This window comes from Mesoplodon densirostris, chromosome 18 (assembly GCF_025265405.1).
Source record: "Mesoplodon densirostris isolate mMesDen1 chromosome 18, mMesDen1 primary haplotype, whole genome shotgun sequence".
NCBI classification, from domain to species: domain Eukaryota; kingdom Metazoa; phylum Chordata; class Mammalia; order Artiodactyla; family Ziphiidae; genus Mesoplodon; species Mesoplodon densirostris.
In genome coordinates this window covers 4,785,553-4,809,995 of record NC_082678.1, presented here as the reverse complement: position 1 = coordinate 4,809,995, position 24,443 = coordinate 4,785,553, and the positions used below count along the sequence as shown (strand labels likewise).

The following is a 24,443-nucleotide window of genomic DNA, read 5'->3' as shown; positions in this document are numbered from 1 at the left end:
GTTGTTTTCTTAAATTCTTGCTGTTTTAATAAACCCAGTTTTCAGGGACCAATGGGTTGACTTTCACTTTGTTTTTTTTAACAGAATATTAGAAGTGGCAAGGTGTTCTCAACTAACAGATGTAGGCTTTACCACTCTGGCCAGGGTAAGTGTTTTCTTCAGGTTCTGTAGGTTTTGTTCAGGGTTTTTTTTTTTTAATTTCAGAAGAATGAGCAATGAGGGAAATGTGGAATGGCAGCAGAATTGAGGGTGTAGGATGTGGGGGGACCTCTCTGTGGCTGGTGTTCCTGAGCGTCCTTGGGCTGCAGCTACAGGCAGCTGCTCTGGAAAGGCAGATGTGCATTGGAGAACATGACGTTCTTTCGTGAGACTTGATTTTCCGCCTCTTCATAAGATTGTAAGTTAAACTAAGTGGGAATTTCCTAGTGCTTTTGAAAGAAGCTTATTTGGTTATTTGGTATGCAACTGGTGGATGAGAGTAATGTTGAAAGAAATATGTAAGCCTGATTTAAATGGAGAGGTTTTAAGAGATTTTCTGTATTCTCCACAAGATTTTAATACATGGAGTAGTTTGTAAATCACTGTATAATAATAGTATTTAAAATTATACCATCTTTGACCAGTGTAATGGAACATGGGAAGGGCATTTGCTTTCAGGCAGATCAGTGGAATTCTAATGGGGTGGGGGGGCAGCCCATGGCATAACTAGATGAGGTCATACAAATTCCCTTGATACAAATACAAAGAAATCATTTTCATTAAATTATTTTTGGTTGAAAGGATCTCTGTATTAGTTCAGTATCAATGTTCAGGAAATTTATTCCCTTGGACTTTTAAGATGTTAGATACTTTAAGTGTGGAATAATCGAGAAATTTCAAGGTGATAAAGGCCTTTTAAAAGTGTGTAATTAGGGACTTCCCTGGTGGCGCAGTGGTTAAGAATCTGCCTGCCAATGCGGGGGACGCGGGTTCGAGCCCTGGCCCGGGAATATCCCACATGCTGCGGAGCAGCTAAGGTCCTGCGCCACAACTGCTGAGCAACCCCCGCTCACCATAACTAGAGAAAGCCCGCACACAACAATGAAGACCCAATGCAGCCAAAAATAAGTAAATAAAAATAAATTTTTTTTTAAAATGTGTAATTAATGGAATAAGGCAGGAAGTGATATAAGAATGACACCAACACTGAAGCTCTTAAGATTTCATCAGTCTATTTAATACTACTTCTTAGTTTTCTGACCTTAATTTTTTCCCAGTTTTAAATGTTTGTACTGTAATGTTTGGGTTTGTATCTTATAGAATTGCCATGAGCTTGAAAAGATGGACCTGGAAGAGTGTGTTCAGGTAAGGTTGTGGATTTTTACTCAGAAATATATTATGATAGAAACTTACACAATACATCCACATCAGAATGTTCAATTCCCTACACCGGAGGTGTCCTCCGGGCGTGCCAGCAGAGGTGCTCATGGTATTTTTGCTAAGGAACTAGGAAAATACATGCCATCAATAAGGTTGCCATTGGAAAAAAAGAAGACTCAGGCATTTAGACCATAAAGATACTAAGATAGGGCTTCCCTGGTGGCGCAGTGGTTGAGAGTCCGCCTGCCGATGCAGGGGACACGGGTTCGTGCCCTGGTCTGGGAAGATCCCACATGCTGCGGAGCGGCTGGGCCCTTGAGCCATGGCCGCCGAGCCTGCGTGTCGGGAGCCTGTGCTCCGCAACGGGAGAGGCCACAACAGTGAGAGGCCTGCGTACCACAAAAAAAAAAAAAAAAAAAGATACTAAGATATTTCCTTAGACCTACAGGGTTATGATGCTAATAAATAATGAAAGGCCCAGCACAGTGATAGATATCACTGCCCCTTCTTAGCTTAACTGGACCCTGCGCCCCTTACATCATTAACCCTGGAGACCCAACTGCGCCCCTTACATCGTTAACCCTCGAGACCCACCTCTGTATGGAGCCCTGCCCTTCAGGCAGGCAGACTTAGCTTCTTATCAACAGTTTTTTTTATTACCCATTTTAAGAGCTTTCAGCTTATTAGTTGGCTGGGGAGAAATTTTAAAGAGGGACTCCTAAAAAGAAGATAGAACAGTGAATTTTTTTAATGGTAAATATAAAGAAGAGAAGATACTTCAATAACTATAGACGCCAATTTTTCTAAATTACTTGTTATCCAGACAGTACTTAGTCCCTATTAGTTCTTATTAAAGTAAAAGTTATTCACATCCATCTGTTTCTTGCACATGCCTAAATGTCCTGTGTGTCCTTTCCAGGGTTAGTCCTTCTGAGTGATGTGCACACGCCTGCCCACTCCAGTCCCCCACCCCTGCCATTTCTTAGCCCCTGTGAAATTATGTGTCTTATAACAACAATCTCAGAATTGGAGAGAAATTTGAAAAGAAATGCTGATTTACTCTCCATCCTAAGATAACTATAAAAGACTGTTCTTCCTTCAGGAGTTCTTCCTTACTGAATGTTCATAGTTAACCCAGCAGCAGCCTCTTTCTGCCACCCTTAGGGAAAATACCTGACATGCCAATTATCAATCCTGAGTTATGACATGGCTTATAAAAATATGGGCCAGATATCTAAAAATTTGAGGATGTTCCTACATTAATTTTTTTCATGGAGCAGTGTCTTCTGATTCACTTCTGTGATGGTTCTAAGGAGGTCAAACGAAGTCCAGTGGGTGGAAGTTATGAGGGAACACATTTTCATTTGTTTCAAAAACAAACAATTTTCGACAGACCTGTTCAAAGATGACTAGATGAGTTTAAGCCCAGCCTGGATAGGTTCTCAAAGAACAGGTTCTGGGGCTTCCCTGGTGGCGCAGTGGTTAAGAATCCGCCTGCCAATGCAGGGGACACGTGTTCGAGCCCTGGTCCGGGAAGATCCCACATGCTGCGGAGCAGCTAAGCCCATGCACCACAACTGCTGAGCCTGTGCTCTGGAGCCCATGAGCCACAACTACTGAAGCCCCGTGCACGTAGAGCCCGTGCTCCACAACAAGAGAAGCCACCGCAATGAGAAGCCTGTGCACTGCAATGAAGAGTAGCCCCCGTTCACTGCAACTAGAGAAAGCCCGCATGCAGCAACGAAGACCCAATGCAGCCCAAAATAAAATAGATGAAATAAATAAATTTATTTTTAAAAAAAAGAAGAAGAAGAACAGGTTCTGGTAGCTGATGGGATTTCAACCTTACGATTCTGTTATTTGATGATTTATATCAGGATATCAGTCTAAAATACTAGTGTAGTCAAGAATGAGGTATGACCTATGAGTTTTTGGGAATTATACCTAAAATAAACTTATATGTTTCTTTCAGATAACAGATAGCACATTAATCCAACTTTCTATACACTGTCCTCGACTTCAAGTATTGGTGAGTTTGACTGTAGAAGTTTTATGTATCTATTGGATTTAATCAAAACCCAGCTCTTACTTTCATCTTGGTGCCTGGCTACCATTTGGGGAAAGCATATTTCTCCAAATTGTCAACTTACAGAGGACCAAGGGAGGACCTGCGTGAAGGGAGAAACTGAGATAGAAACTGGAAAAGTTAAACATTTTCTGCATCAATGCTTGGAGCTTGAAAACTGACATGGAGAGTATGAGTTCTCGCTCCCACATGAATTAGACTCCAGCCTGAACAGTGCTTAAATTTCCAGAGATCCAGGAGATGAGATGGCCTGAAATACGGTTTGCTTCACATTGGGACCAAGTGTTCCTATAAAATAGAACCAATCAAGGCTTTACTAGGGGTCGTTCTCTGCTACTGCTTCCAGTAACACTGTGGGAAAGCATTCTGGTTGACTATTCTGTACCTAGGCTTATTTTTGGTGTTTTGTGGCACATTAAACTATGTTTCGGTCGAGGGTTCTGAGTTTGGCATGGAGGAACCAGGGGTTTAAGGAAAACTCGTAAAGTGAAGAGGTGACCACATCTTACAGCTGTAAGAGTCATCTTAGGTTAATTAACTATTTGGGCATGCCCCTGCACCAGGTATTCAACATTTAGTCCAAATTCCAGAAAACTTTTTACAGGAAAAGCTTGGGCCCCACTTGTCCCTGTAGAGAAGAAAAGTATCAATAATTTGTGTGTGGAGAGCGTGGGGGGAGATTCTTTGTTTATCAACTATTTCACAGTCATTATAGGAATTCAAAAAATATATTTAGAATCACACAGAGAAATGATCATTGATTGTCAAAAGCAGAACCCCAGCAACTCTAGTATGTGTTCTTTATTTCACCACATGGCTCCAGTGATGGCTCCATATCCTTCAGACTCAAACCAGAAAATTCTTCTTTTTGGTTGCACACAGGCCTCTGGGTAGAAGAATGCCATTAAATATTTCAGTGTCCTTCCTTGCTCTGTTTGGCTACAGAGTCTGTCTCACTGTGAGCTGATCACAGACGATGGAATTCGTCACCTGGGGAACGGGGCCTGCGCCCATGACCAGCTGGAGGTGATTGAACTGGACAACTGCCCCCTAATTACAGATGCATCCCTGGAGCACTTGAAGAGCTGTCACAGCCTTGAGCGGATAGAACTCTATGACTGCCAGCAAATCACACGGGCTGGAATCAAGAGACTCAGGGTAAAGATGGTGGCATCACCCTCTGGCTCTAGTGTTCTCAGCACCCTTTCCTTCTTTGTTTATTTTTTCCCTCCATTTCCTTTTTTTAGATTTAGATTCCTGTGATTATTTATATTTATGTGGACATTCAGCAAAGAGAAAAAAAGATGGAGAGCAAACCTAAGGGTAGATAGTTCTTACCTGTTGTTCCAGATATTTGGTAGGAAAATACCCACTGAAGGGACGAAAAGTAGATCTCCTCCCAGCAGAGTCTCTCTAATAACATGCCCAGATTCAAAAAAGCACATGCCAGATTTTGGTTCTAAAGGAAAAAAAGGAGTAACATAAAGAAAATATTTAGTTAAATGGGATTTAAAATTTTAATTTGTATTTCCCTTCATATCAGACTGTTTTGCTGGGGTTCATATTTTTTTAAGGCAACAAATGGATCACGTAGTTTTTTACCTTGTCCTTTTGCCCCATCCTCATAATAGAGAGACCCATGTATAGCCAAATGACTAAAAGACAGATTGCCAGCAAGGAGCTTATAAAAGACTGGATGAATCTATATGTTGGATTATTCAACTCAACAGACATTTATTGGAACATCTGCTTGACACCTGTTGTGGGAAAGGCACTGTGTTCATTTGGCCCTTACAGTCAACCTTTAAAAATACCCATGTTGGCCTTACGGCATCTGAGTGCATAAAGGAGCAGCCCACTTCATCTTGAGTTCCAGTTGACCTCAGTTCCACCTCTCCCTTCAGACCTAGAGGACTGAGAACATAACTGCAGTGGGGAGGCCTTGTACCCATATCTCTTCAACACCAAAAGAGCAGGAGAGCCACAGGTCAACCAGAGCGTCTTCTATGGCCTACGTACATTAGGGTTTTTGGACCTGCCTGGCTGTCAGGAGTCTCTTCCACCTCTGAATCCTCAAGAGTCACTTAGCACTTTGACCCTCTAATGTAGCTATTTATGTGCATGTCTAGACTATAAGTCCCCTAATATATTCAGGAAAAAAACGCATACACCCTTTTTGGCCAACCAAGCACACGGGCAATGCAAATCCGCACTACAAAGAAGTCTCACTTCCCACCGTTCAGGATCTCCATCTTGACCATCTTTGCAGCCCTTTTACGTAACTAGCACAGTGCCTTGAGCATAGTAGGAATTTAGAAACTATGTAGTAAAAATTAGAAACATGTTGTTAAAAGAGGATAATGAGGTCTTTTTAAAATATCAGAAGAAACATTGTCCATAATGGCTTGGAAAAAATTAAGTTTTTAAGCTTATATAATTTCTTCCAGCTCTGGGAACCCCTTTGGGACAGGTTAAGAGATTGGCATGAATTTTTTCCCCAGTTTTATTATCCCGGAAGCAGTTACTAAAGTTAGGTGAGATTTCTTGGTCTTTTAGAATAACGTGGGATGGTACAAAGTAGAACCCAGGTCTCCCAACATCCCGTCTGTGCTCAGCCTCTGCCCTGCCCTCATGTACACTCAGTCCCTCAGTGGTGTTTCTGAAAAGCAACATTGCTCTTTCTGTTTAACCCTCTCTCTTAGTCATGTTTCTGTCTTGTTTCAGACCCATTTACCCAATATTAAAGTCCACGCCTACTTCGCACCTGTCACTCCACCCCCATCAGTAGGGGGCAGCAGACAGCGCTTCTGCAGATGCTGCATCATCCTATGACCATGGAGGTGGTCAACCTCGGTGAACTGAGTATTTAATGACACTTCTAGAGTTACCATGGATCTCCATTGGAAGTGACCCCAGTGTTCCGGGCAAAGGTTACAAAGTGAGGGCAGCGTCCAGATCCCCAGAGCCACACATACATACACATACCGGCTCTCACCCCCACCCACTCTGTCTCTGTGACCAGGGGATTGGGTTTGTGCTGGCTTTATCATGTGGATTGGTAAAACTTAACCATTCCTGTTGGATGTGCCCAGAAGAAAATCAGAAGCAAGGTAGACGGAAGGGGGCATTCCAGCAAACCCAGTGTTACTGCTACTGTGGTTTCTTTATTTTGTTAAGGGGTTTCTTTGGCAATTTTGGAACAGCAGCTGCAGTCCTCCAGGGTCAAGGAAAGCATAGAAAAACAATACATGTTGTATCCAGGGACCAGAGAGAAGATTTCTTTGCATCCTGTAAATGGTAGCCATCCATTGTAAGATGACTACAGAGCTTCTGTGCTTCCTTGTTCCCATGCCAACATGCTGAGCATGCTCACAAAGAAGGCTTGTCCATTCCTCCTCCTGTGTTTTAGTATTTGGCCCAGAGGTTTCCTAAATGGTTGCATTGAAATCGCTGTGGTCCCAAAGTGATGACTTATTCACTCAAATTGTCACTTTCTGTAGCACACTGTGTACCTGTCTTTCATTCTCTGTTGCTCCCTCCTGCACTCTTGCTCGGTCTGTCATCTGTGCGTAGTCTGCTTACTCACACTCAATTGTTACTCCTTTGCTGTTGTTATGTTTACAGTCTGCATTTTGGAGGATTAGTTGGGGTTACCAAACATTTTTTAAAGAGACATTATCAATAAATATTTTTTTAATTCTAAATTTTACCATTAGGGGACCCTGCCTGAATCTTTGCCAGTCTGAAGGGAAACTATAACAAAAGCAAGAAAAATTATGAGAAGAAATTGAGCTAAGACTATTTCGATGAAAACAAACCTTGCCTTTTGGTTTCTGTTATATCTTGTGATACATGATAATATGCATGATACGCCCAGTATTCCCCCTGCACATTTTTCCTTCCATCTAACTTAATAAGGAGAGAGAAATGCATTATTAGGAAAGGGTGGAATGGCAGATCCCAAAACTGAACCTGAAAGCTGCCGCCACCCAAGCTCAGATGTGTTGTGTATTCACCGAAATCTAGGTGTGATCAGTGGCATCTAAGATTTGTGTCTCTGAGGGTTTGTTCTGCTTTAGCAGGAATGCTGCTAGAGGAGTTGTGCAGTCGAGCCGGGTAGTTTCTCTTTTTTCCCCCCATTTCAGCCTATCAGGGGTTCAAGAATGACCCTATCACAGCTGGTCAACTGTATGTCAGTGTTGATGGTATCATATCTAATGTTGGAGCCTCAAAGGACCAGAACCTGTCAGCCATATCTCTCTTGTGCTCCAGAGTTTCTGTGAATGAAATACTAGAGTAGCCAGGTGAGGGCACTGGGGCAGCAGAAAGAGGACATGGAGAGGACGTAGGGGCTTCAGTACCTCTTCCCAGCCTGGTCACCAGAGCTGAGGGCAGGGAATTCAGTGCCCATGACTCAGAGTCAAAGAAGAAGCTCCCCCCACTAAAAAAAAAAAAGAAAGAAAAATCATGGAGGATGAGGGAAATAAAATGAGTTTCTGAAGTACGAGAAGTAGACTTCTAAACATCAAGGTTAGAGACCTTGTGTGATCTTTAGGAGGGTGACGTTTTGTCTTTTAGGACATTCATGTGCAGTCCACTATAATCTTAGGTCATCTTCTGCATGAGCCAGGCTGTTATCAGGCTTGTTTTAATGCCGTAGGTGCTGGTTCTACCAGCGTATGTAAGAATAAAGTGTGATTTGTTTTTCCACAAGCAATCAGTTGAAAAGGTCCTAGGAATCTATACTATCCACCATTATTTAGCACTTAAGTTATTTTAAATCCCATTTTATTATTGTGCCCTTTTAAGCTCAGATTATGTGTGTTTTTCATTTCCCTTCCCTTATCCTCTTTTCAGATTACCATATAAGGAATATACTTTTTAAAGTGAGACCCACTCTCCTGGCTATACCGCACATACACAGATACACACATGTGCACACACACTTCCAGATGTGGTTGATAATATTCAGATCCCTGGGTCCTCACTCAAATAAAACTAAAAAGAAGAATATTTAGGGGGCAGCTGCTCTAATGTACAAGTGTTTTTTAAAAAAAAAAAAAAACAGTGTCTGAACAAAACCCTGATTTATTAGTGAGTGTGGATTCGAATTTCCCAATAGTTGAAGCTCTTGAGGTACTTCTTTATTTAAAAAACCCTATTCACCAGTACATGAAGGTCTTGGAAATGCTGTTTCTGTTCTCAAAGAGGGTACCCATGTGCAGGTCCATGTGGAGGCGAGCCCTGCCTGTCTGGGCCGAGAACAGAGTCAGGTGAGGGAATAAAGGCCCTGGAGTGTGCAGCACTGGTACGTGTGTGGTCAGGCAGGAACCTTGTTCCTTTCTTTCTGAAGCAAACTTCTGGCCCATCAAGCTTGGAAGGACGTGTATTTTTTATGCCAATCTAAAACCTACGGCAGCTGATGACATGTACCAGGACTTCGAGAACGCAGAACGTGGTAAGTTTTGGTCAGGTGGAAGGGCCCTGCCATCTGAACATAGTATTTCCCGTCTCATGTTCAGGGACACTCTTGAAAATCCAATAAGGCTTTACAGATGTAGGAAAAACTCTTCCTTAGGAAAAACTTATTGGTCCATTTGTCTGACTCCAGAGCCACTCCGCAATATGCCTTCAATAATAAAAAAAAAATACAGAGTGAATGGAGAGAAGAGATTTGGGATAAGTAAGAAGGTGCCCTCAAAGTTATTATACATCTGGATCATCTCTTTCCTAAGCAGCCTTTTCCCCTTACATTTTTTAGCATCATCAGTATCTTTTACACCTTCATTGGCCCCATCAAGGTGATGATTCCAGCTTTTTTTTTTTTTTTTTTTTTTTTTTTGCATTGACTTCTCGTATGTCCTTCCTATACCCATCCTTGCCCTCTATTTTGAAAGCTTCCATCTCATTCCCAGCAATGCTGCTAATTTTGTCTCGTGTCTTCAGTTTAGCTTCCTCTTTGGATCCTTATCCTGATCTGGGCAAACTATCCTGGGCAGCCTTGAATTCAGTAACTGTCATGTAGCTCAGGCCATTTTTCACTGGGTGATCTTTGATGTTTGCTTACTGAATTTGAAATCAAACTGTTAGATATGAGGAATAAGAGAATCTGCCTTCATCCTGTTTCCAATATTTGGAATGTGAAAGCACATCATGCTTTATGTAAAAAAATGTTTTCTCCTCCTATTCTGCTCTTTAGTGGATGTAAAAGTATTTCTTAAGTGGTTTTTATAAATTTCCACATCCATTAAGTTGATTTAGCAGACATATCAGTCAGAAATTTTTCATATTCCTTATATCACATTTTAGAGGGCAACCTGGTAAATATTTTTATGATGCTTTATTTGGGGCTTTCCAAACGTTTGAATGGTTCAGTATAGCTGCAATGCTATATAGCAGTCAAGTTCTTTTATTTCTTCTAATTGCCTTGTAAAATGCATTGTTACTGGCCTGATAACCCGCTAATGCCATGGGGGGAGCTAAACAAAGTATGAATTGGAACCTGTCTTGGTTTGAAGCTGTTAGGAAGTGTGAGAGTGTCCCTGGAAAGAAGAGGTGGTTTCCTGCCTGCCTGTGGGCAGCCTATCCTTGGTGACTGTATTGTTTAGAGGGGAGGAACACTTGATCATGGTGGACCCTTGTCCATTTAATGTTTATTGAAAGTCAGATTGCTTATGACAGTTGCCACTAGTGAGAGAGGAAATTGGACTGTTGTGCTTTTTCCCTCCTTGTGTGCATGATTTAAGGTTAGATTTCTATCCTTGTGCATCCTGGCTGACAGACCCTTTCAGTGGTATGCTCTGAGCTTCCGGAACATTTTATACAAAGATTGCCTTCTCTATCTGCCCACCAGTTCTAGGATTTTTAACCACCTCAAACCCAGGCCATGTGAATTAGTCGTCTTGTTTGAGGAGACATGTAGGATGTTTCATTGGAGGTCTTGAGGCAGAACCCTCCTGCTTACAATGATCTTGGACCAAAGAACACTAAAGTGTCAGGAGAGTGAGGGGAATTAATAGTCTCAGCCTCTCCTCACCTTTATTTCTCTCATAAATTTTAATTGTAAGATTGGAAGATACAGAAAGCTGTATACAACCATGTCGATAGGGTATAATTAACCCAGGTAATTTGGGAATAAAATTTGGCTTATATTTGCTGTATCCAGATGCCCAGACTTAACATCTTGGTTCTCCAGCAAAGAACATGCTGCTCTAACCTTGCTGGTTAAATATAAACACCTCCAAACAATTGCCAGATCTCTAGGGATGGGACCTGAGGCTTCTGAATTTTAAAATCTCCCCTATTGGGACAAACCTTCTACCTACCAGAAACTACCATTTGAGGCAAGTGAGTTTTCTGCGTGAAGGACTTCTGCAGCACCGCCCCCGCCCCCGCGTGCCCTCCCAAGGCAAGTCTACCTATTTTGCCCATTTTTATTCTTAAGAACATCAGTTCTGCATCTCTGAAGCCTTTGATCCTTTGGAAAGTCAGTAAGACCTTCTCAGCTGAGTCTGAGTGAATCTTTGGAGCCCAAGAGAGTTACCCTTAATTTTCAGCAGAGAAAAAAATTGTTGGACAAACTCAAGTGTGTGTTAAGAAAATTCCGTAATGCACTTCCTCCGTCTCTGCCTTTTGTGTTTGTTGAGTAACCCCTTAGAAGAGGTTGGTTCATAGGTGTTGAGACCCAGTGCTTCCTCAGCCAGGGTAGTTCACTGCCCTTTTAGGAAAAAGAACCATGAACAACCAAAACTATATCAATTGACCCTATTTATTTTCTGTGTTTTTCAGTGTCTTGTTTTGATGAATTGGGGTGGGGAAATGATAGTTGACATTCAAAGTAGAGGAGAGAATCCGTTCTGGAACTGGGGTACTTTGCTTCAGGTACAAGCATCTGTCCTGAATATGTAGAAACAGCTGCCTCACATGTGAGTAGGTTTACTTTCCTCTCCATGTCATGAACTCCATGCCCTTCTTAGTGGCAAGCAGAGCTTCTACCTTCTACGCACCTAACCAGTGTCCTCCAGATGGGGATTGGCCCCACTGAACACCACCAGTGCTTCCCATCGGCTTCTGGGCATGATTTTCACCACGGCAAGAGCAAGTAGGCAGTAAATGAGAATCCCCACCCCAGGGAGAGATAAGAGAAGAGAGGTGTTCAGACACATACCTGTTCTCTTCTGCCATATCCCCAAGAACCCAGGGAAATCTTTGAAGTGATTTTTTCTTTTTTTTAATTGAAGTGGATGAAGAAAGATTTACCCCACTAAGCTTTAGCTTGTCACTGTCTCTTATACTACTTGTTGTTATTCATTCAAATCTCTACTACACTGCTGCTCACATACACGTATGTGTTTCTTACCTTAGCCTAACCCTTCTCAGCCCCTGAAGTCATTATTCTATTTTGTGTTTTCTTTTTTTTATGGCACTAGCGAATGAGAACCTAAAGTCTTAGAAAATCCTAACTTGAAAAGGAGTCTCTAACTGGCATGGTTTGATTAATTACTTTACCTTTTCCCCCTAAAGACTTGAATGATTTTCTTCCCTAGTGCTATATAATAGACCTGTAATAAGTGAAACCTTTGCTGCTACTTTTCTGGGTTTACATCATTTTTTTCCTTCCCTTAAAAATAATTTCTTATCTGTGCTTCTCTTATGACTGTTGATTTCTAGTAAGTACAGGAAGAGGTGAACCTGAGATTTCTTCTCTTACTCCCCTACCCCCAAATTATACACTAACCTCTAACATATATAAGATCCATGAGTTGGGGCTCATCGTAAGATGCTTGTGGGGGTTTTTTTCTCATCATGCTGCAGCTCTCAGAGCTGGCCCCTGAGGATCTGTGACTACCCAGTCCGAAGGGTTACTACAGGGAGAGAAAGGCTTTCTTAATTTTGCCTTTCTCCATTCCTGTTTTATGATCACCCTTCAGATGCCTCCCATTCTGGCTGCCTCCTTTTTCCTCCCAGGAATTGTTTCCAAGTAACCTGCCTCGGTCATTTCCCAACTGCTCTCCTCACCTTTACCCACCTTCCAGTGACCCTGAGAGCACAGACCTGAGAGACGGGGCCTGTGCAGAGCTCAGAGGACTGTGAGGACTACCCCTGCCTTTCAGACTCTACTTGGGGACAGAGATGGATGGGTAAATGGTGCTGTGGGAGAAATTTTTATCTTCAGAACAGGCTGTTTCGCCCTTGGCACTGCCCAGCCTCCATCCCCACTCCCCTGAGGAAGGGGTAAAATGCAGAGGATGGTTGACTAGCAGGGTCTGATCCCCAGCATTGCTGTCTGGCCTAAGCCTTGTCCAGCCATTCGGCCTGCTCTGGTGTGAGAGCTTCGGTGTGTGGGAGCTGCCGCTTGCTTGTTTCTCCGCCAGGCCTGCCCCAACACTTAGCCGGTCCCTGGGGCCCACACAGTTCCCTACATGGTGACTTAACACCAGCCTCCATTAGCTGTCCAAGCGACTGTGTTTCCACCCAGTACTTTTGGCGCTTGAGGATGGGGGGAGGGAGGGAGGGTTATTTAAAATAAATAAAATCCAAGGTGGCAGTAGAGGATTCCTTTTGCTTTAAAAATCTTTGGACTAAAAAAATAAAAAATTTAAAAAAAATGTTTTTTTATATATGAATATATAAAGTAAATTGTTATGTAACTATTATTGTTTCCTGTATGTTCTAATTTTTGGTTTATGATGTAATTAAAGGAAATAAGCTGTGAAGACTTTTCATTTTACTGCGGAAACAGCCTGACTTGGAGCTGTGATTCTTAACTTCCTTGAACCCTTGATCTGTAAAGGTTCCCGAGGCTGAATGAAGGGGCTTCTTTTTGGCATCTTTATTTTTTTAATATCCTTTAGTTAGTACCCTTTATTTATTGTTTAATCATCTTTATTTAGTACCTTTTCAATAGCCTTTATTTAATACCCTGCACTCCACTTGCTTCTAAGAAAAATGGAAGACATAAAATAATTCAGAGTTTCTAAAAGACTTTTGTCTTAATTAATTTGATAATAACAATTCAACCTGAGTCCCTTATCTGTGCAAAGCCTTGCCCTTACCTGGACTAGAAAGGAGTGAGGGGGTGGTGTAATGGTTAAACAAACTCACTCCACTGACCTTGGCCAGTTAACCCCTCTATCTCAGTTCTTTGTTGGTAAAGTGGGGATAACAGTACCTGCTTTAGAGTTGGGAAGATTAAAAGTGATAAGAGGGGCACATAGTAAACAAACGCTCACGTTAGTTACCTGCTTTTATTCGCTTCATTTCAGTATATTCCAGTATCTAGTCTGTGCCAGGGGCTCCTAGGTTGAGAGATGCACAAAGGCTAATGCCTTTGGTCCCTATCCTTTTGGCGGAGACGAGCAGTGGAGCCAAATCAGCAACCTCGATTTAAATCTCAGGGTATCTGCCGTGCCCTGAAACACCTTTGGGGAGCCCTGTGGAATCAGAGGCCTCACTCGAAATCCGCTCATCCTGCAGGAGTTAAATGCCTAATCTGGATTGGTCATCTGGGGCCAGCGGGGTCTCACCGTCCCTTCCAGGGGTGCAAGGAAGCAAGCCTGCTTCCTTGTCCATATTGAGACAGCCTTGGCTTTTGAGGGAGGCAAGTCCGAGGTCTTTGAACTTCAATAAGCAGACTTGCCCTTCCCCTGTCCTTTAATCCTGTTAATTCAGCCAGTGTAGAGCCTTCCTCCTTCCTGCCTTCCCTAGCCAGAGGCCACCAGGTTTAGGACTCAACAAAGATGATCAGTAAATGATAAATGGGGTAAACGATTAATAATGGCATCTTGGCCTATCTCCCAGTGCATGCAAATGGGTTTTCTCTTTTCAGTATGTTTGAAATTTTCCATAATAAAAATTTGGAGGGACGGGGATGAAAAAAGAGGAGTGGAATAAAATACCGCCCAAAATCACTTATCTTTTTTAAAAGTACTTTAATATAAAATTGGTTTTCTACACAGAAAAAGAAACACACACAGAAAATCACTTTCAGGTAGATTATAGGCCTAAAAGTGAAACAGAATTAAAGTTTGAACTTTGAAAAACATTCATAGGAAATTATATTTACCTTAATATAGGGAAAGATTTGTTAAGACCTAAAAATTAAAAGATTATTGGGTTTCCCTGGTGGCACAGTGGTTGAGAGTCTGCCTGCTGATGCAGGGGACACGGGTTCGTGCCCCGGTCCGGGAGGATCCCATGTGCTGCAGAGCGGCTGGGCCCGTGAGCCATGGCCGCTGAGCCTGTGCGTCCAGAGCCTGTGCTCCGCAACGGGAGAGGCCACAACAGTGAGAAACCCACATACCACCGAAAAAAAAAAAATTTAATTTTAATTCAACTACATTTCTTAACTAAAAAATAATAAAGCCCTATAGCCTCATTGTTCAAGAATAGCTATAGTGGGCTTCTCTGGTGGCACAGTGGTTGAGAGTCCGCCTGCCGATGCAGGGGACACGGGTTCGTGCCCTGGTCCGGGAAGATCCCACATGCTGCAGAGCGGCTGGGCCCGTGAGCCGTGGCCTCTGAGCCTGCGCGTCCGGAGCCTGTGCTCCGCAATGGGAGAGGCCACAGCAGTGAGAGGCCCGCGTACCGCAAAAAAAAAAAAAAAAAAAGAATAGCTATAGTAATACCCAAGTCTCTAGAAGTGAAGTTTTAAATAAGCACAGTGATTTAATAGTTGAATAGTCTTTTGGAGGCTTTAGTGATTAGTTTTTGCCCAAACTAATTGGGAAAAGAATCCAGTTAGATTTATTTATATCTCTGTCCCAGACTCCGTCCCTTGTCCTGGTCTGTAAGTTTAAGCAGGGGACATATCCCCAAGAGGACCATAACACCAAGAGAATTGGACAGCACATTGAAAAAAAAAAAAAAAATATATATATATATATATATATATATATATATATATCTTTTAAAGGGGATGAATAAAATTTTAAATAAACATGAATTAATGCACTCTGTTCAGCAGCACTGCTTGGGGCAAAAGCTCCTTATCCATATTGCCAGGGGTTTTTTTTGCCTCACAGGCTTGGCCAGCTCAGCTCAGCTCATCAGGGAAGGCTGTGTCTCAGGGGTTCCATCAACTTGCTGTTGAGCAGAAAGAACTGTGAGCCTGGGGGCTGCTTGTCCCCTCCCCAGGGGTAGGACACATGACGATTTGCTCTTCACCTGAAGGCAGGTGAAGCAGCTGAGGATTTTAACAAGGCTTCTGGTGAGCACAGGACCCCAGAGAACCAGGCTGGCACCAGTCTCCTCCTCTTGCAGCAGGGCACCCCTGGGCCTAGGTCAGAACCAGGTAGTAGCCATCTGGATTCTGCACTGAAAGCAGTAAAAAAAAAAAAAGAAAGGGCACCACCGGGATGAGATGGGCCCCAACCTCTAACTACTGTGCTGCTTCTAAACCTCCAAGCAGCCTGCAGTCCTCTGCCACACCCAAGTGTTCTTCCAGCCCCACCCTGGATCCAGCGCTTTAGGAAGCCTCCCTGGGTACTGGAGCACAGAGGAGGGATGGAGGGCAGGCATCTGAGTAACCAGGACCACAAGCCAGCTGACCAGAAGTGCCCTGCTCCAGGTGGTGTCCAGCAAACACCTGCCCTTCTGACTTGCATGACTGGGGCGGGGGGGGGTGGGGGTGGGCGGGAAGAGGGGTAGGGGCCTTTCCTTCCCTTCTGATAAACTCCCTGAAACTAGGGCATGTCTCCTTCATGAGAATGCGTTTATTCCGTTACTTCTTCCTGAGCAATAAATGGCTATCTCTTAGCTGTACGACCCTGTCCCTTTGACACAAAGCTGGTGTTGAGCAGATGTTTAGCCCTTGATTGGGACGCAGCACCCGCAACACGCCTTCAAGGAACCTTTTAATCTCATTCAGGAGGCAGTATTATAGACAATCTTACCCTTTCTAACGCCTCTCCCTCTAAAAGCCCTACCTTTCTTCACCACAGCCACAAAGTACGACTCATCCTCAAGATTCTGAACCACCTGCAAGGGAGAGGGGTCACTAAGACGATTCTGATCTTAGAACCAAACGGAATAAGCTAGGGCAGGGAGGGGGAGACTGGGCCTGGTGTTGGGAGAATGATCCAGGCCTTTGTGGGACCTTGCAGGGAGCCGCTGCCGACTTACCTGGTCACTGAGGAGAATGAGGATGCCCCCAGGGCCCTGGTGGAAGAGCCGATGGATCTGATTGGCTGGGAGGGCCAGCAGTTCAGCCAGTTTCCCCATGAGCTCTACAGCACTGAGTTCATCCAGAGAGATCTCTTGATAAAAGCCTGGGGGTGTGGGGCAGCACGGGGGCAGGAGTCAGTGGGGGCTGTGGCCCAGAGGGAGCCCCAGATATCAGGAGAAAGGAGAAGACAAGGCGACAGGCTCATTGGGAGGGCCCGGGTCCGGGGAGAAGCAGTAGAGAAGGAAAAAACCTTACAAATCCTCTTCACTTTCACCTCCTATTCCTCACCTTTGGGGAGGCCTAGGCTGAGAGGAACCCCCAGCTTAAAGAAGAGATGGGACACCGTATGATAGAATGACAGAATCAGATGGAGTCAGAGTGTAGAGCATGGAAGAATAAACCCAGGGAGTCATCCTGGAAGAAGACTAATCTAGTCATGGGAGATGAGAATGCCAAGGGCATCCTGGGTCCCAGGAGTGGTGGAGCATCACCCTTTTCCCAGGCCAGAAGAGGTTTCATGCAGCCACACCTGAGTTTCTTGCCTTCTGAAGAGGCCAGAACCTCACCTGCGTCAGGGTTCTCAGGAACCTCGTTCTCTTGCCTAGAGGCCTCCTGAGCGACATACAAGGTCAGCCGGTGACGGACGGGCCTGGGCCAGGAAAACAGTCTACATTCATACCTGAACTAACAGGTCCCAGTTTTAGCCCCCATCCCTGGGAGAAACCCTGCGTCCTCCCAGGTCTCTAGGGATAGGGGGTCACCAAACTTTTCTTAGGTATTTAGTGAATGCTGGACCCTAGGGGAGAGAAGATGAGACACATCCACCTCTGTCCCCAGAAATTGAGTGATGCAGATGGGATGGCCACAGAAAGAAGTCACAGGAGCCTAACTTTTAAGCCCAGTTCTGCTAGCCTTGCTTGCTCTGTGACCTCAGGCAGGTCGCTGTCCTTTGGGCCTGAGTTTCTTCCTTTGTAAAAGGAGAGAAGTGGGGCTAAGTGGTCTTTCAGGTGCCTTTGGCTTGAACAGTCTATGAAACATGAGTGTCAGCTGAGTTGGTAAGTGCCACTACAGTGGGAAGGGGACCCTGGTTGGCAGTGCCCAGCACCTGGCTCTTAGAGTATTGAAAAGGCGGATCCCGTCGGCAGCTCCACAGATCTGGATAAGGTCCTGGCGGGTAAGCTTCAGCAAATCAGTGCCTGCAGAGTCAGACAGGGCTAGATTAGGGGAAGAGAGCCCTGGGATCAAGGGTGGCAAGGGACACAATCCAACGTTAGCCTACAAATAGCCCTGGTATGCCCAGACATGGGAACCAGACTTGGATTCAAATCCCACCTCTGCCACTTGCTAGCTGTGTGTCCTTCGGTAAGTTATTTAACCTCTCTGAGCCCTGTCCTCAGGGGTAGTGTATAAACTGTATGGGATAATACACAAGAAGAGAGCCTAGCCAGCATAGTGTGCTTGCCAACTCTTAGTTCTACATGGAAGTTAGTGGAAGCGCACACAGCAAGCCAGGACAGAGACAGGCTTCCTGCCCGAGTGTCTGCCCTCAGTCCCCTACAGGTCAGGCCCCTACCAGACCGCAGCCTCACCAGTGAAATTGGCCAGCGACCGACAGTAGTTGGAGAACCGGTGCCGATGCAACCACTGCTGTGTCTCTAGGATGGAGGCTCCAGGGTTCAGATCCTGAGGTATAAAGAGAGCGGTCCAGATAGCACCGTGGACCCACGGACTGAGAACAAGGTGGAGGGGAAACATGGCCCCTGCCCTTGGAGGCCCCAAGTCTGAGACGGGAGGCTCATCCTGCCGGAGGGAAGGGCCCAGCGCCATCCGCGAACCATTTGGCTATCTGTGGCCATACCACATCTGCCCACCAGGGGGCGGGGCCCCCTATTCTGGAGAGTGAGATGACGGTGCTGAGAAGGCTTTGCAATAGTGGGTGTGGGAGTGTGGGAAGGAAAGACTCACTTGAGCGGGGCTGCCCCCCAGGGTGTCCAAGGCGAATGGTGGTGAGGAGCACAGCCTGTGGGGAGCAGGGAGTCAGGCTCAGGGAAACGGTGCGGCCAGCCCCCTGCACCCCCATCCTTCCCCAGGCCTGTCCCGGTGTCACCCACGTGTTCCCCAGCAGCTGCCTCAGCTGCACCCTCAGGCCGGCCCCTCCCCCGCTGCCTAGGCTGAGGGGCTCTTCTCTTCATTCTCACCCCCAAGGGCTGACAGAAGGTGCTCCTCCTGCCTCACCTCTCCGGGGACAGGAGCTTGCAGGAGTTGGGGGAGGTCAGAGCAAGAGGGCTCAGAGGCGGGTGGGGTCCCGAACTGGGCTCTGGCCAAGGTGAGCACTGCAGGTAGACAAGCAGCGAGGTTAGCCTGGACATTTGGGTGTGGGGCGGTGGTGGTGGGCAGTGGTGGCTGTTGGCCTGCCTTGAGCCAAACTTGGCCCCTGCCGCAGGAGCCCCTGACAAGTAGATCAAGTTTCCACACAAAGAAGAGAGTAAAGTAGCCTGCAGCTCTGTTTGGGGGATTTGGGGAAGGCTTCCTGGAGGAGCTACAGCAGGAAGGGAGGTGCTCCAGGCAGAGGGAGCGGAAGTGAGGGGCGGCCACCGGCAGGGCAAGGAGAGGCAGCCTGCAAGGCGTCATCTCCTGGGAGTCTTGAACAACAGGCAGTGCAGTTTGTCCTCGCGGGAAACAGGTGGAATCACTGGGAGGCTGTGATGATCCCGGAGCAGTCGCAGCCCCTGAGGGCTCAGTTTCCCAGCGTGTACAACGAGGATCTTTTCTCCAGACCTCCCCTCCCGCCCCCCGCACCCAGTACACACACCTCCATGAAGACTGTGCTCTCGCAGGCGGTCTGATACTTGTCTCTCTCATGCGCGGGCTGTTTCTCAATCTTCTCCCGGTCAGTTTTCAGTTTCCGGTCAGCTCCTTTGGGCTACAGGAGGGTGACAAGGAAACCTCAGAGGCCCTCTTAACCTGCCCACTTCTCATTGCAGGAGGGGCTCTGAGAAAGAGACCAAGCCCCATCCCTCTGTGCACGGAGAATGAAACAGTCCCAAAGAGGGGAACCACAGGCTGAGGGTCCGCTGCAAAACAGAGCCAGATCCACACAGCCAGCAAGGCAGGGTGACAGCCCTGAGAGGGAGGGGACAGGGCCCCCGTGCTGCATGTACCTTAAACACCTTGATGAGGCAGCCAGCTGAATGCAGGTGCTCCGGCGAAAGCTCCTTGTCACTGGGCTTGAAAGTGTCGATCTGAAGGCGGAAGGGAACGCCTTTCTCTCCACCTTTTTTCCTAGGAGTGAACTCAGTGCTGATGCAGTGAACCTGAGGTGGAAAAGAAGGGTGATTCCAGGTCCCACCCACATTCAAGGGATCTCACCTGAAACCTGTTACCTGTCTGTCACCTGTCAGCCATTAATCACAGCAACTTCCCACCCTCAACCAGTGTCTATTCTTACAGCATAACTTTTTCTTTTTTTTAAGAGGAACAATTTTTTCCAGCTTTACTGAGATATATTTGACTTATAACATTGTGTATGTTTAAGGTTTGCAGTGTGTTGATATGATACATTTATATATTGGAAAATGATTACCACCCACCATAGCATTAGCTGCTAACACCTCCATCACAGAAACACCCCATCACATAATTACCCATTTTTTGGTGGTGAGATCATTTAAGATCTACTTTCTTCTTAAAATATAACTTTATTAGGTTCTTTCCCTTGTTCAAAATCCCTCAGCAGCTCCCCAAGTTTATGAGATGAGAAGCAAAGTCCCTGACCCTGGCTGGCACTCAAGCATCTTAAAGAGTCAAGCTTTTCTGCATGGCTGCTCTCTCTCCCCCATCATTGAACCCACTGACCTAACCATCCAGCCGAATCATCACCTCAATACACCTGCATAGCTTTTCCTCTACCGGGAAAGCTCTCCCTGCTCATGTCTGAGCTAATACATCCCATTCCAGAGTAGGGTTGCCAGTTAAGATACAGGATGCCCAGTTAAATCTGAATTTCTGATAAGAAACAAATAATTTTTTAGTATCAGTATTCCCAAGTATTGCATGGGACATACTGCTACTAAAAAAAAAAAAAAATCTTTAGCTAAAATTCAAATTTAACTGAGTGTCCTGTATTTTATTTGCTAAATCTAGCAGTCTACTCCAGGAAGCCTTCCTGACCCTCACACCCACTGTAGCCCTCCCAAAATCTTGTGAAAAACAGGTAAAGGTAGGGAAGCTGAGGCTCACAGAGATTATGTGACCTGGGCAAGGTCCATGCCAGAAAGTGGTGGAACTGAAATTGTGCCACATCCACCTGACTCCAAGTCCAGATGCTTAGACTATAGTGGACACTCAAAAAAGGGACTTACAGGGCTTCCCTGGTGGCGCAGTGGTTGAGAGTCCGCCTGCTGATGCAGGGGACGCGGGTTCATGCCCCGGTCCGGGAAGATCCCACATGCCGCGGAGCGGCTAGGCCCGTGAGCCATGGCCGCTGAGCCTGCGCGTCTGGAGCCTGTGCTCCACAGTGGGAGAGACCACAGCAGTGAGAGGCCCGCGTACCGCAAAAAAAAAAAAAAAAAAAAAAAAAAAAAAAAAAAAGAGACTTACAGGTGAGTTTGGACAATATTGTTTGATTATAAAAGGAAATCTTTCAGCATAGAAAATATGGAGAACACTGAAAAAGTATAAAGAAGAATACAAGCATTTCCCATCACCCCACCTCTCAGAGATAGTACTGTTAACATTCAAGTACTGTTTCTTCCTGTCTTTTCTCTGGGCAAGGAAAAAAACCCCACAACTTTTGTATACATACACACTTTTTACAAAATGAAAATCAAACTTTAAATACAAGTCCGTATTCTGCCTTTACTTATGGGAAAGCGGTTTCTCTTGTCATGAAATATTTCTTAGAGACATCATTTTAATGGCTACACAATTTCCATTATAAACCTGTACTAAACACTTATTTCAAAGTCAATCCTCTTCTGATGGACATTTTGATTATTTAAAATCTTTTAATATATAAAATGACACTGGCATGAACAGCTGGTAAATATATCTCTGTGTACTTATTGAACATTGCGATAGGATACATTTCTTGAAGCGGAACTACGGGGTAAATGAGTATGAACATTAAATTTAATAGAATTTGCCCACGTGCCACATACCTACAGAATGGGTGCACCAATTTGCATTCTCAGGATATGAGGGTGTCTGTTTCTCCAAACCTTACCAACAGTTTTTAAAAAGTCTTTGCCTGTTATATATATATATATATATATATATATATATATATATATATATATATATATAATATATATATACATACACACACATATATAATTTTTATTAACATTATTAGCATTTTATATAACACATTATATGTCATATGTGACGACTATTTTTTTTTTTTTTTTTTTTCTTTTTGCGGTATGTGGGCCTCTCACTGTTGTGGCCTCTCCCGTTGCGGAGCACAGGCTCCGGATGCGCAGGCCCAGCGGCCATGGCTCACGGGCCCAGCCGCTCTGCGGCATATGGGATCCTCCCAGACCGGGGCACGAACCCGTATCCCCTGCATCGGCAGGCGGACTCTCAACCACTGCGCCACCATGGAAGCCCCAGACCGTTACTTTTTATGAAGCTAAATTCTGTCCTATGTTTTGTCATTTCCTCCATTGCCTTAATGTTTCACAGGTCCTTGCCTTTGGTGAGATTCGATCAACATTTATCCATCTTTTTTTCCTCCAGGTGTTTCTGGACGCGGTTCATTCTTATCACGCCCCCACCACCACCCAAACTCACCTTCCTTTCCCACCTAGGCTGCTACCACCCACATCTGACCTCCAGCCTCCTCCCTGTCTCAGCTTCAGACTCACCTGCAGAAAGAGGGAGGTCCTCTTGGCCGGGTCCCAATAAAACTCCACCGTGTTGAGTTGTGAGGGTAGCACTTGGGGTTCTATCACCCCCACGGACAGTGGCACATCTGCAGGCACAGGGTTGCAGGCAGGGAGTCGGGTTCAGCCCTCCCCATCCACAAGGGCCTCTAAGACAGAAAGCAGCCCTAAAGGGTCCCTGGTCCCTCCCCATTCACCTATGTCCAGGATGCGGTCCCCAGGCCGGCTCCACCTCCACCCATCCAGCTGCTGCTGCTCCGTGTACTGCAGGCGCCGGTCGTGGAAAACCACACGCACCACACTCTGCGGGCACAGGAGGGCGCCTGGGCATTTGGGAACCAGTTCCCACACCTGGGGCAGGCCAACCTTTCCAGCCTCTCCCCCACCTTGCTTCCCACCCTCCAGGAGCAGAAGGACTTAGAATCACTAGATCCGTGTCCAGATGCCACCTGCCACTCACAAGCTGTGAAATTGAGGAAGTAACCTAGAGCCTCAGTTTCCTCATCTGTAAAATGGAGGAGTTAATCCCTTCCCATTCATAGTCACTCTACCCGTTTCTTTTCTTCGCTGCACTTATCAGTTTGCGATTTGTAAATCAATTTGTAATTGCATATATTAATAATTTGTGTAATTACATGTTTGTCTCACTCAGCAGAATGCAAGCCCCCTGAGGAAGGAAACCACCTCTTTACCCCTGAATCTCTAGCTCAACGAACAGTTTCTGGCAAAGAATGGGAGCTAAATACTTTTTTTTTTTTTTTGAGAAAGAAGGAATCATGTGTGTGAATAATGCTATGTAAATGTACTTCTAAGTCCTGGTTCTGCTACTTACTGGCTCTGTGTCCTTGAGAAAATACTTAACTTCACTGTGCCTGTTTCCTCAACAATTCCTGCCCACCACTGAGCTGTTGTGAAGGTCAGATTGAAAGGTGGACTTGAGAGGGTTCTACTTGACAATGACATCACAGTGATGACATTGGCTTCCTGCCCAGAGGGATAGTCATAGCCAGCTCTTGCCAGTTTTGGAAGGGATGCACCTACCTTCAGCAGCCGGGGCCCCTGGGTGGCATCGCCCAGTTTGGGGTTGCAGAGCATCCTCACCTCATAGGACTGGCCTGGGAGAGATTAAGGGGATGTGTGAGCCCCACTCTGAGGGGCAGAGATGCTGCCTGCCACCCCCAGCCTGCCCTGGGCCCAGCCTCCAGAGCTTGCTGCCTCGCTAGCCCCTCTCCTTCCCCAGGCCCAGCTCACCCTGGTTCAGGTAGGTGAGGGTCTCCTCCTGCTGCTTCACAGCTGGCGAGGTGGCTGCGCAGAGCACGTACTGGAAGGCGGGGCAGGGCGGCTCCGCACGGGGGATGTGGGGCGGCTCTTCCTGCTTCAGGTAGGACAAGGGCAAGGCCTCCCTGCCAGGGCAAGGAGGGCACTGCTGGCTTTCTGCCCTGTCCACCCCATCCTCTAAGAGGCTTTGACTCTTTCTGCCACGTTCTCCCTTCAGGGAGCCCACAGTGTGCTGTAGCAGGCACCCCTGCAGCAGCCAGGGCCTAAGGGGCCCCTGTTCCGCTCCTCTGGCCTCCAGCGGACCTCCCTTAAGGTACAAATCCCAGATACTACCAAACACTTGCAAACATCTGCTATCAATTACTTGTTTGCGCCCTCAGGGCTTGCCTGACGCCCAGTGAATGCCCACCACAAATGTCCTGGGACCCACTGAACTCCAGGTACATTTGACCACTTCCCCACCCCCAAAGGAACTCAAGAGCAGGAGGCCCATAACCTTTGGCTTGAAACAGGTGGCCCTACCATGTCCATCTCAACTCAGAGCAGAGCCTTCCTCAGGGACTGTGGGAAGGGGATGTGGCCCTTACCTGAGCAAGCTGCTTGGTGGCCCGGGATACAGTTCCCCGGGGCTGGGCCACAGGTGCTCCGGCTGGCTGTGCCAGAACAGCAT

The 24,443-nt window shown here is 45.9% G+C and overlaps 2 protein-coding genes across 6 annotated transcripts in view; one reads left to right on the top strand and one right to left on the bottom strand.

Annotated features, from left to right (window-relative positions):
• The window catches only part of FBXL20 (F-box and leucine rich repeat protein 20), a 95,674-nt gene extending 88,684 nt beyond the window's left edge, over positions 1-6,990 (top strand). For 4 of the 5 annotated variants that reach the window (XM_060080873.1, XM_060080874.1, XM_060080875.1 and 1 more), the window contains 5 exons: positions 85-145; positions 1,300-1,344; positions 3,332-3,388; positions 4,391-4,603; positions 6,170-6,990. In XM_060080873.1, coding sequence (XP_059936856.1) covers positions 85-145; positions 1,300-1,344; positions 3,332-3,388; positions 4,391-4,603; positions 6,170-6,277 — 484 coding nt within the window. In that variant the 3' untranslated portion in view covers positions 6,278-6,990. Of the gene's footprint in view, positions 1-84; positions 146-1,299; positions 1,345-3,331; positions 3,389-4,390; positions 4,604-6,147 lie in introns of all 5 variants that reach the window. The other variant, XM_060080876.1, reaches the window with a different exon arrangement.
• Positions 6,991-15,722: 8,732 nt separating this feature from the next.
• On the bottom strand, positions 15,723-24,443 carry LOC132478496 (transcription factor CP2-like protein 1). The gene is made up of 15 exons (XM_060081669.1): positions 24,361-24,443; positions 23,747-23,898; positions 23,537-23,610; positions 22,693-22,798; positions 22,478-22,584; positions 19,772-19,924; positions 19,423-19,533; positions 18,846-18,943; positions 18,576-18,630; positions 18,200-18,293; positions 17,716-17,806; positions 17,177-17,259; positions 16,568-16,713; positions 16,372-16,423; positions 15,723-15,760 (listed from the first exon to the last, which is right to left on the bottom strand). Exons 1-15 carry the CDS (start codon positions 24,441-24,443, stop codon positions 15,723-15,725), a joined length of 1,443 nt encoding a protein of 480 aa, XP_059937652.1.

Coding starts and splice junctions, on each gene's coding strand:
- LOC132478496 (XM_060081669.1), bottom strand. CDS start 24,443: ATGCTGTTCTGGCACAGCCAGCCGGAGCACCTGTGGCCCAGCCCCGGG. Junction 19,534..19,771: donor GCCTCATCAAGGTGTTTAAG/GTACATGCAGCA, acceptor ACCCTCCTGTAG/CCCAAAGGAGCTGACCGGAA. Junction 17,260..17,715: donor TTCAATACTCTAAGAGCCAG/GTGCTGGGCACT, acceptor TTCCTGGCCCAG/GCCCGTCCGTCACCGGCTGA.